General features: G+C 35.6%; 1 protein-coding gene across 1 annotated transcript; it reads right to left on the reverse strand.

Moving 5' to 3' along the window:
• Window positions 1-464: 464 nt before the first annotated feature.
• LOC110421240 (sucrose synthase 2) lies at window positions 465-5,712 on the reverse strand. The gene is made up of 15 exons (XM_021434777.1): window positions 5,529-5,712; window positions 5,277-5,409; window positions 5,005-5,156; window positions 4,621-4,813; window positions 4,200-4,318; window positions 3,900-4,116; window positions 3,614-3,709; window positions 3,240-3,413; window positions 3,011-3,127; window positions 2,736-2,902; window positions 2,236-2,460; window positions 1,621-1,942; window positions 1,288-1,532; window positions 1,065-1,203; window positions 465-951 (listed from the first exon to the last, which is right to left on the reverse strand). Exons 1-15 carry the CDS (start codon window positions 5,603-5,605, stop codon window positions 913-915), a joined length of 2,415 nt encoding a protein of 804 aa, XP_021290452.1. The 5' UTR covers window positions 5,606-5,712; the 3' UTR covers window positions 465-912.
• Window positions 5,713-12,296: the final 6,584 nt, after the last annotated feature.

The raw sequence follows: 12,296 nt of genomic DNA on the forward strand, positions 1-12,296 counted from the left end.
TACGTACAACACGTCAATTAAGCAAATTAAATTAAATTTTATATCACAAGACAAAATTATAATATAACTAATAATTCATTTAAATATGATTATCTTGTTTAAATAAGTATAATAAATTAAACCTATTATATTTTACGAATTAATATGACAATACAATTAATTAAGAAATTTATCCATTTAAGATATAAAATTATTATGTCTTTAAATGTATTAGTTAAATAAATTAAAAGTATTACATACAAATTAAGCAGATTTGATTGATGTAAAGTTAATATGAAATTAATTATCTTATCTTTAAATGCATTTAAAGCACCACGCGATGGCATTAAACCAAAGTTTCGATCCACACGATCTGGTCCAGTGTTGTTACTTTTATAGTAATTTGTGTTTAATGATGGCAAAAAGTAGGGTTGAAGGTAAATAATTGTGTACGGAGACGAAAACAAAAAGGAAACTCTCTTTCTTTCAATAATCTTTATCTTAATTAAAATTAAATACATGCCCTCTCTATACGGAAGCTTATTTGATTAAAAACAGTACAAACCTAACATTGCAAAGGTTGGTATATATCTTATCCGTTCGGCAATTGGTTGCAACAAGATATATTGAAGAGGTCAAATATGCAGTCCAATGCAGAAGAAAGGCATCTTTTCGTGAGAAAACCAGACATTTCCATCCAAAGTGAATGCGTCACGGATCATACATACCCGACGTGAGATTAAAACAAATTATTTTCTCGAGACATGCGACATCCACGATTATAAACTTTCCAACGAAGAAGACTTAGATAGCATCGAAAGGGACAACAATGTTCATCCAAACACGATTAAAGCATTGTTCTCGCAAACTGGGAAGTGTAGAACGCACATAGGAAACATACATGCCAACTTTTGATTATTCATTGCAAGAATTTCAATGCTGCTCCTCCACTGCCATCGGAATGGACTTCACCTGGAACAGAAAATGCAACGCTAGATTGAGTTTCTAGGAATAGGTTCTATGTATAGATGGTGAAACAGGTTTGAGGACACATCCCCAGGATATGCAATAAATGAAATACCAACCAGATTCCGGAACTTGAGAATGTAAAACATCTCCAAGTACCGCCGTGTCTCTCTCCTGTCAAGCTTAGATACGAGCTTCCAGAAGCCATATACTCCGGCTTGTGCCAGTAACCTTTCAGAATATATCTTCCATGTGAACCTACAGAATAGATCATAAGACTCGTTAAATCAATCAAGAAGAAACAATGTTTTCCTTGTACAGCTTCATCAGGCAATACTAAACCTTTCATAGATTCTTTGAAGGCCTCCATCTGATATCTTGTCCCAGCAACTGGGATCGTTCTGGCAACGTTCAAAAAAGTCAATCATGCTAGCAGCAACCTGATCAGGGTGATAGGGGTCCACATGAAACCCCGAAATACCATGCTCAATGATCTCAGCAGGGCCACCATGACAAGTGGCAAATGTTGGAAGCCCACAAGTCATGGCTTCCACAACTGTGAGACCAAAAGCTTCATAGAAAGCAGGCTGCAAGAGGATCAAAGGAATATGTTAAATTGTTCAGAGATTTAATGTCTTAAACCTAGTAATTCCATCCCACATCTATAAGACATACCTGCACAAAAGCACCCTTGGTATCTGCAATGTAGCGGTAGAGCTCACCGTTACGGGCGCGATTCATTTGTGCTTGTATCCAGCGAAACTGACCAAGCAAATTGTATTGCTTTATCAGATCATGCATTTTTTCAATCTCTGACATTTCTTCTCTATCCTGGGATTTCTTCACATCCATGTAACCACCAACAATCACTAGATTAACCAGTTCTCTTAGCCGGCTGCTCTTACCATAGCACTCAACAAGGCCCGTTAAATTTTTCACCCTATCAAGTCTTGCCATGGAAAATATGATAGGCTTTGATTGATCACTCAATATACCACTACATTAGCATAAATGAAATAGCAGATCAGGTTCAGGCTAAAATTATGAATTTAATCATAAAACAATCAAAACATGGTTAGTATTAGTAATAGGTTTATTTCTGGTCCAAAGGTTATGCCCTCTGAGTATTTCTATAGAGCATAAGATATGTGCCTAAGAGGGTCATCTTTGATGATGTCACCTAAAGTAGTGTCACTTACACAACTGTATACATAGAGATAGATAAAATACTAGTAGCTAAGTGGATATAAAACCTAAGGTAAATTAATTTGATCATTGAAAGTTACTCACACATGCTCATCATTTTGCTCAGGATCATATAAGAGTTCTTCAATGGAACCATGTAAAGCAGTAAGTCTTCTTTCCTTGTCAGAGTATGGAAAATATATGCACATATCTGCACCTGGGGAGACAATGTTAAACTTTGGATCGAAAACATCTATGCCATGGACAACTCGGTACAGCCCTGGAAGAGTGAAAGCTGTGTGGCTCTCATATTGTCCAACATTATTCTTGCTGAGACAGGGGAAATGTGGTATGTTAGTAACATGACAAGAAAAGGAGCTATCACTTCATTAATATAACATGGTGCTAAAGTGAATGACTTCAGAAACCATGATGCTCCTAATGAACAAAGAAATAATTGTATCAGAATATATTTGTGAGAGGAAAAAACTTCATTATTAATATATGAACAACTATGGTCTTTCAAAAGTTTATTGTAGTTATTGAGATTGCCCCAGAAAGAGAATTAATGATTACATTCCAAAATCACAAAAAATCTTACTTACCTCCCAGCAATTTCTTGGTATGTACTGGTAATTATAAAATCAGCATTGTTCATTGCAATAAGGTCTGCAGTAAATTGACTTGCAAAGTGGTACTTGTCCTCATATTTTCTCCAGTATATGTCAGAATCAGGATACTTTGTTTTTTCTAATGCATGTGCAATGTTGCACTACATGGAAATAGAGGTAAAGAAGAAAATCAGGAGCAGATAATAACCCTTGGATGTAAACTCGTCTTTTTATTGTAGCTAGTAATTATTAGAAATATCAAAGAGAACCTGTGTGATTCCTAGTTTGTACGATAACAGAGATGCAACAAGATTTCCATCACTGTAGTTGCCAATTATCAGATCTGGTACACCCTGTAACTCTGCAGCAATTTCATTTGATGCATCCTGACAACAGCCAGAAGTAACCACCAATTTAGGAGTGTATATGTGTGCACGTTAATTTAGGACTAACACAGGAAGCAAAAGGATAGCATGATAAAACTCTGCTGATGTTTACCTCTGCAAAAGTTTCCAAGTATGGCCACACATCAAACCTCGAAATCCATTTCCTTAGGATAACATTCTCTGTTCTAAAAGGCACCCTCAGGATATGAGTATGTTCCGTTCCACTAATTCTTTCTAGTCTTTGGTTGCATGTTGTTCCCTTTGCATCAGGTATTAGTCGGGTAACCTTAAATCAGCATGCATTGAAAGATGCAATATCAGGAGCCATATGCCAAACTCAGCAAATGGAGAGGGTAAACATAAATATCAATCAACTTATCATGTATTAGTTCCTGAATAAAAGAACTTCTTTGCTAAGTATAGGAATGGAATTAAGAATGCCAGTACGAGAGAATTACCAAGTCAATTGAGGATTAAGACACTTACTATGAGGATTTTTGGGATTACATCTAGCCCCTGCTTTTGTATTCTGAGAAGCATTTCATTCTCTAATGCTCGCACTTGATCAAGTATGTAGACGATCTGTGTTGGATAGGTACAGACGTACAGTTTATAGTCATGGCAAATACTTATATGTAATTGTCTTTGACGGAAATGGAGGTAATTTCTAGCAGCTTAGATGGCAAATAATGAGCAGTTGTTACAAAACTTTACTTTGGCTATATGGTTATAAACATCAAAGATTATCAAACAAAATATGCAATAACAATACCTGTCCACCAGTGTCAGGCAAACCTAAGACATTTGCTTGACCAAAGTAACCATGTGGAGACACAATGACGACATTGAACACCATAGGAATTCTTCCAAGAAATGTCTCCAAGGTAGATGGGTCAGGAGCATGAAGGATGTCCAAAAGAAGATGCATCGTCTCTGAAACCCGTTGTGTTGTATCACCCCAACCTCTCTCAAATCCCATTCCTTGTAAACTGCAGAAGTTAAATCAGATAGACATCTTGCAAGTGACTCAAAGCAATAATTGAAACAGATTAGAGAAACTGTAACCACTCACTCAAACTCAAACTCAGTATATGGTGTTTCAGATGGGAGCTTAGAAAGGTATTCAGCTGCCCTTGCCAAGGCAGACCGAAGTTTGGAAATGTTCTGTATGCGATCATTCAGCATCATTGCCTACATAACACAACCTCAACATTTTAAAGAAATTGATTTCCAATCTGTTGCTGAAACAACTTTAATTATTATTTCTTCCCGTGTCTTAGCTTTATGAATTTGACATCATAGAGTGAGATGATTATTTATTTGGAGATTAGCATGCAAGGCAAAGAGGAATTTTCAACCACTTTTGAAGGAACGCTCATTTGCTGTACGGTGCATGAAACTATTCAGCAGTGGAAGCTAAAAGAAACACCAATTCTGAGCTAAAACAAATTTAGATGATAAGATAAAAACCCCAAGGCTCAAGTAAGACTAACATGACCATCATGTTTGTGTGCACGAAGAAAATCGAGCAAAGGTTCCAAGCTTTCTTTGTTGCGGAACATGATCGAAGATAGGTGACGGTTAAGGAACTGAACTCCATTGCCAATGGATGTTGAACGAGTTGGTCTGGGGAAATTGGCATTAAATGGCTCAAAATCAAGTTCAAGCACATAGTTGTCATTGCACCTACAGGGAAATTCCACTTTTAAATGAATTTTTGAACAACAGAAAGAAGAAGTAAAAGTTAAGCAGAACCAGCTTGTTTACAACATGCAATCATATCACAGATTACAAGCATTTGAGAATTCATTTCGAAAGTGAAAACAGAGTAATAATCTCCGCAGCTTTGAGCTATAGCATAAAAATGGAATTCTTACCCTCCATCCACGAGTTCTTCCTTGAATCGAAGATACTCTGGAACACTCAAATGATCTACACTGAGTTCGTAAACATTAACCCGAACATACTCCCAGACACCTGGCCTTGGACGAACTGCTATAGCCACAAATGGAGGCAGAACTATAGCTTCCTGTAAAGTACAACTCAAAAACATGAAGTGAAAATGGTACATAAACAACATATTCTACTTTCTAATCTAATGAAAATTTCTGGGTAGACATGTCAAGGGCTGCTACGGGGGGGCTTTCACCTGCGCAGATTCTAGAACTTTGAAAAAGGGACTATCCCTGAGTTTCTGCATGGCCTCATCTTCTTTAACAGACTTGATAAGCTCATCTATCAGGTGATGAGATTGCAATATCCCTTTTCCCTGAGCAACATACCTTCATAAACAAAGAATAAACAATAAGCAAAAACCCAGAAAGCACTTTCATTTTCACACCAACAAAACCTCTTAGCAGAAACAAACGAGAAAGAGAGAGAGAGAGAGAGAGAGAGAGACCTGGAAAGGAGAGAAACAAGCTCGTTACGATAGGCAGAGAGGGTATCCTGGATCCTATCTCTCATTGTGTTCGGCATGGTTTTCTATCAAAAGAATCCGCAGAGAAACAAATCAGAGGAAATGGGGTGAAGCGAAGGAAGGGGTGTTAGAAAAGGAAAAGAAGAGAGGTATAAATAGCCACAAAAAGAGAAAGAGCGGCGAAGAAAGAAACGGCCTTTCGCAAGTTATTCGACTGAGAAGCATTGGGCACTCGGCATTGCATTGGAACAAACTGATCTTCTTCTCTGATAACTGTGAAGCGCCCTTCGAGTCGTCTCCCTCATCGTCTCTTTGAGTCCAAACAACGGGCTCTCCTTTCCAAGTGTAACCGCTTCGCCCTCCATAGACTGTCACGCCCAACGTAGCCACCCTGCCGTTCCTAGCACGCGCCTATGGCTGCTCTACACTCCTGCATGGCATGGCGCGGTACTTCTGGCTGGTTTTCTGCCACCCCGGTAAAATCGATTGCGTCGGTTATGCTTTGGGCTTTGGAATTGGTCGTTTCGGGTTCAAAAATTTGGGCTTTTTCAGCCCCTCTGGCCCAATTAGTGTTTTGTATTTGGGCTTTTCCAGCCCTTCTGGCCCAAGTATTGTATTAGGTAATCACTTATTTTGATTTTATTTATTTCATAATTTTTTTTAAATATTACAACGTAAAATCATCATTGAATATCAATATTATAAAAATTTTTAATTAAAAATATACATTATAAATTTATTCATAATCTTTGTAATAAATTAAATATAAAAAAATATAAATAATTTATTCTTCTTATTCGAAAAGATCAATCATCATCAGTTCAAAAAAAGAAACTATAAAAAAGTTAAAGAGAATTTCTTTATTTTACAAACTTTATTCATATATGCTTTGAATCTCAATTATTTCGATACACAAATACTTTATGCTTTGAATCTCAATTATTTAGGGACAAATTTATTTTATGCTTACAGTAGAATTTAAGCACGCTGTTTTTGTTTAGTTTTACCAGTCATTAAGCAGTTTCCCACCATAGTTTGCAGCTGCATCTTCGCTGCTAATTGTTGCAGACCCCCTTCGAGGTTGGGATACCTGGCAAACATACCATCTTTCATAGTTTTGGCAGTCTGAATTTGACGATAGCTGCCAGTATCAGGCTCTTGGAAAACAGTGACAGATTGAGGTCCATGATAAACGTATTGATTTGGTGCCAGCTTCTGATGATGATAGTAATGATCTTGGATTCTCGTTGGAGGAGGAGCAGGCCTGTGAGCCTTGCCGGTCTGCCGGCCATAGAGCTCATCTATCAAGGGGAAGCCTTCTAATGCAACCTTCTTAAGGTGATCTATTGAACATGCCATGGTTAGTATTTTTCTTTGCAGAAACAAGTAACTTTGTGTTGTTTTTCCTTGTCTGATATCGTTAGAGGCCAGGCCCCAATATGTATATATAGGAAGTTTAGGAGACTGCAAGCCCTCTAACTTCCCACTTCAGGTGTCCATCAAAGCAAAAAGAAAAACAAGATTAGGGAAATTTCTTAGGAGAAAAAAAAAGGAAACAGGTTCCCCATTTTTATTCCTCCAACTTTCTGTGATTCCATTCTTGATTGACATGGATAATAATGAAATTGGAACGCCTAATCATTTAAAAATTTGGTACTTATTCCTATCAAATTATCTGATTTTGGACCTATTATTGCCCACACGGTAAGATAAGATGGTGAATATTTCGCATACATAGAGGTAGCCTTGTGGGACTTCCATATGCTTACGATGGATAGGGAATTGGAGAACAAAGAAATAAACTTTATGTTGCTGTTAAATGATTATTAGTATTAATTTTATGTTGCTGTTAAATGATTATTAGTATTAATTTAACTCATAAAAATCAGATTCGCATCTGGAAAAGCTTAGCCATCCCCTAGTCTCTTTGCCAAAAAGAACCCCGAGATCTCATCTTTTTCTGCTATTATTCTATGTTCTAAAGGGTGTCATGAGAATTATACCTTGGAATTTTATTTTCGAGATAAAAAAAGAGTACTAGTTGGATGCTTCAGGATGGGTTGTTTCAATCCTTTTCTGATCAACTTTAATTAAACAGTTTTGAAAGAGTTTAAACATTTTCGTATTCTAAATAAAAAAATAAAAGGGTTTCTCATGTAGGACCAGTACAGAAAATATTCCTTTTCTACACAACAAAGCTAGAAATGCATGTTATTTGGGTTAGATAATGTTCATTTCATGGTCAAAAAAATGGAGGTCCCAAAGGTAGGTAAAGAGTTAATATAAAAACGAAAGCTCCATTAAGATTTGTTTGGAACAAAATCATAACAACTTAAATTTTAATTATATTCCCATACAAAATCAATTCATTTCATTGATAATTTGATAATATATATATATATATAATCTAGAACAAGAATTACTAAAATTTCCTGTTAATCCAATCCACTAAGCCAAACAATTAAGCGCTGCTTTGATTATTCGGTATACGTCCATTCCTTTTCCTTTGTCCATGGGATGTCTCGAAATGAAGTAGTCTTCTTCTTCTTATTTTCAAACACCTAACACTACTATTATTTTTATATTACAAATTTATTTTTCATATTAAAAAGTATATTGAATATCTATATTTATAAAAAATTTTAAACTTTAATATTAAATATATCATAATTATGGTTTTTATTCTAATTTTCATGAAAATGAAAAAAAATAAACATTTAAGAACGAAAAAAAATTTCTAAATAAAGTCATTGTTTTTCGAAATACAACTATTATATTGAAATTTTCTTTTGGCCACAATCAATACAACACAACAATTATATTGAAATTTTCTTTTCCCTTTATATCAATCTGTGGAAGAGCATTGCATCCGGTGATGCGCATCATATTCATGCATGCATGGATGTTAATTTGATATCATAAATTGGATTATTTACCTTGCCTAAGTTGAGTCAATGATCATGGAATTCATCTTATTAGGTTAAAATCCTTACTTTTGCCTACCTATCTGTTAAGAAATTAATCTCTTTGAATAAAGTTGTGATGCAGGTTAACTCATAGCAGGACATAACCCATGCCATCACTTTCCCTGTCTAGAAAAAAAGAATCAAAACCACTCGCGTGGTTGCCAATCGGATCAAACACAACCCCAGGGCACTTGAGGGTCTACTCTCAGGTATAACAAAAAGAACTTGAGAAATTTTAGTTTTTGCAAGCATCAATACAATTAGGGATATGTTTCATTATCGACGAGACATTAAAATAATTGTTTATTATAAAATTATAATTTTCGAGTCACTTTCATACGAACAACTTCAACTCATAAGCTTAATTACAAGCATAGCTTATTTTACACCTGCTACAAGGTCTGGAAATAATACATTGATGTTACTCCCTGCTAAGCAGGCATAAGTCTAAGTACTAGCAAGCACTATTTTTCCTGAAAACAAAGAAAAGTAAAACTTAACAAGGCCAAAGGCAAAGAAGGTTACCTATATCCCCGACGACAAGGGTTATAACTTTAGTAACCATAATCCATAAACAGTATCCCACCATAAGTCTCAGCTGCCTCGGTGCTGCTGATTGAAGTCCCTCCCTTTATAGGAGCTTGAGGCACTGGTACAAAGTACCATGTTTCGTAGCGCTGCTGTTTGGTGGCCGGACGATAGCTCCTGAGGTCAGGCTCTTTTTTGCTGTCATACGCTTGCGGTTCTTGATTAGAATATGGCATCTGATACTGGTTAGGGGCTAGCTTCTGACGATGATACTGGCCTTGCCTTCCAGCAGGAGGAGGAGGAGGAGTATGCCTCTGATTCCCTCTGCCATAGTGCTTCTCTATTATGGAGAAACCATCTAATGCAACCTGTTGAAGGTAATCGACCTGATGGTATGCCATGCTTACATGTAAGTTTCGTTTGTTTTGCTGTGAAATTGTCAGGAGCTGAGGCTCTATATATATAGAGGAAGTCATGTTTGAGAGTGGAAGTTTGCTTCCAGCTTCCTAGTCTAAGAAGAATATCTTCTCTTTCTTAACTAAAGAAGATAGAAAAAGGGTAGGTGTGTTTCCTATGTCCCAACTTTTCGTGATTCCATTATTCTTGATCAATCATTGATGGGAAATTGCCCATAACCATTTACAGCTAATCCAAAGCCAGTATATTGTCTGCTTGTGGGACTTTGTCTTGCTGCAATTTTGTCAGTAAAGTGCCCCCATTTTTCTAGAGCCATTCTTTTGGGAAGATATAAATGATGGTGAATATATATCACACAAAGAAATGCATCCCCCCTGAAAACTCCATGGACCATGGATTCCTTCCTACCGTATGACTTTACTTCAATTTCGTATATTAGATATCAAAAAATTATTCATCTAATCAATTAGTATACATAATTCAATTTAAAATTAAGCAAATTTTTTATAAAAGTGAAAATTTCATATCGAGATTAAAAAAAAAACTCAAAAAATTGATTTCGAAATATTATCATATAGAATAAACTAATTCAATCAAAATTAAACAGCCATCTAAAAATTGATTTTGGTATATTATCGTACAAAACATACAAAATTTAACCAGAATTGGACACTGCTAAAAATTGTAGCCATTACTCATTCTTCCTCCTTCTTGTACCTTTTTCTCCAGGGGGGTTTAGGTTCAAGGTCGGTTTAGCTTTAGATGAACAGGCATCATGAGGCTAACGTCATGGCTCTGACGTAGAAACTATATATATATATATATAGCAAGTTTTCGAAAAGATATGCCTGCAATTTTTTTTTTCTTTTAAGAATTAAAAGATTCCCTTCCAAGTTGATGTATCAGTAAATTCCTCATATTGCAGAATCTTTTTCTATGGATTAATTAATCACGATAATCTTAATTATATACAGTTTCAAAAGTTAAAGAGTTTGTAGATATTTATGAAGGTGATATATATATATATATATAGATTTTTATAATTAATGTATAGTCTATAAGCAACATCTGTACAATATTCTTCTTTCTTTGCTTATCTTTTCCAGTCAAAAGTGAAACACAAAATATCATTACAAATGTTGAAAATTGATCCCTGCAAATTTATTCTTTATATAAAGATATATTCTCCCCCCCCCCCCCCAACTTCAGGATCCCTTGTCAAGAATATCACACCTTACTGATAAACTAGGCACCTTTTGTTGGCTAGTGTTGCTAATTTATAATTTAATTAATCAAGAAAACTGTAATTAAGTATTAATTTTTAATGAAGAAAACTGTAATTTATAATTTAATTAATCAAGAAAACTGTAATTGAGTTATGATCATGTTGAGAGAATAAATTTGGGTCTCTGATATAATGAAAAGGAGCTTTCACGGCCGAAGCCCCAGAATGTAAATGAATTGCTACATGGACCGTAAATTGGCAGTGATATACGAAAATGTACATCTTCGAGCTAGCTTTTACCTATGAACGGGAAAAGCAAAAAATTCAACACAAGACTAGTTCAGGCTATGTTTATTTATGTATAGGAGGAGGAAATACTCTTTAAATTACAAATATGATCTGACAGATATGACACAAGGTGCATGTGATCATACAGAACAAGTAAGATAAACTAAAATAGATCAGTGGATACAACCAAGATAAGCTGCTTATTTTGAATCTGTCAAGGTTTTCCTTTCGGTTTGTGCGTTCCTTCGGAGCATGATGATGATTTTGAATTGGTTGAGATAACAGTGGCAGGTTTTAAGCTTGGTTCCTGAACTTGGTGTGGTAAATGCTTGATGTCTAAGTTTGCATCATCACAATCAACCTTGTTGGCAGGTGCAGCTGTTCTGTAAGGCTTCCTTCTGTAGCCATAATCCATAAACAGTAACCCACCATAATATTCAGCCGCCTCGCTGCTGCTAATATTTGAAGTCCCTGCTTGTGGCGCTGATGAAAAGTATTCAAACTTGTTGGCAGGCGCACCTGTGCCAGCAGCAGCCTGTTCTCTTCCTATAATAGTCCCACCATACAAGCGAGCTGCCTCAGCGCTAGTGATGATAGGCTCTCTGATATTACAATCTTGGCTTCCATTCCCCTTGTAGGGACGCTGATAATTAGGATATTGGTGAGGAGCCACCCTCCCGGCAGCCCTTCTTCCTTGCGGCCGCCCATATAATTCATCTAGCAGGGAGAAGGCTTCTGAACCAGCTTTAGCAAGGCGATCATTCTGATTATGAACTGCTACTCGAGATGCCATACTTTCAAAACCCCAAGTGCTAACTGGTTATGTGCCTGGTTTCTTTAGTTTTTTTCTTTTAATAATTGAAGGAGGAGGATCGAACTTTACTCTTTAAACAAATGTATAATGTGAAATAATGTATCGATCTATGAGCTAAATGCTCATGTGTTTAGTTTTTTTAGTTTTGATACAAATTAACTTTAAACATTACTTCTATTTATAGGAACCCTCTAGCTTCATCTTCAGCTAGCCTTAGCATCTAGCACGATTTATAAACAAATGCTAGCACTAATATATATTCTTTTTTAAAAAACAAGATAAAACGCATTCTTGACTTTTTTTAAAGAACATATTTTTTATGTATTAATTAATCATAGTAATAATAATCATATATGATTCGAAAAGTTAAAAAATCATGTAGATAGTTGTTAATTAATGCATGATCTTTTTTATAATGAATGTATGATTTCTATTTAAGTTTAGTAAAAATATTGCATTAAATATTAAAAAAATATTTTTAAAATGAAAATTTAGTTAATGTTAAAAAAAAT

Source organism: Theobroma umbraticum, unplaced genomic scaffold (genome assembly GCF_002168275.2).
Source record: "Theobroma umbraticum cultivar Fairchild unplaced genomic scaffold, ASM216827v3 scaffold_130.0, whole genome shotgun sequence".
NCBI classification, from domain to species: Eukaryota; Viridiplantae; Streptophyta; class Magnoliopsida; order Malvales; family Malvaceae; genus Theobroma; species Theobroma umbraticum.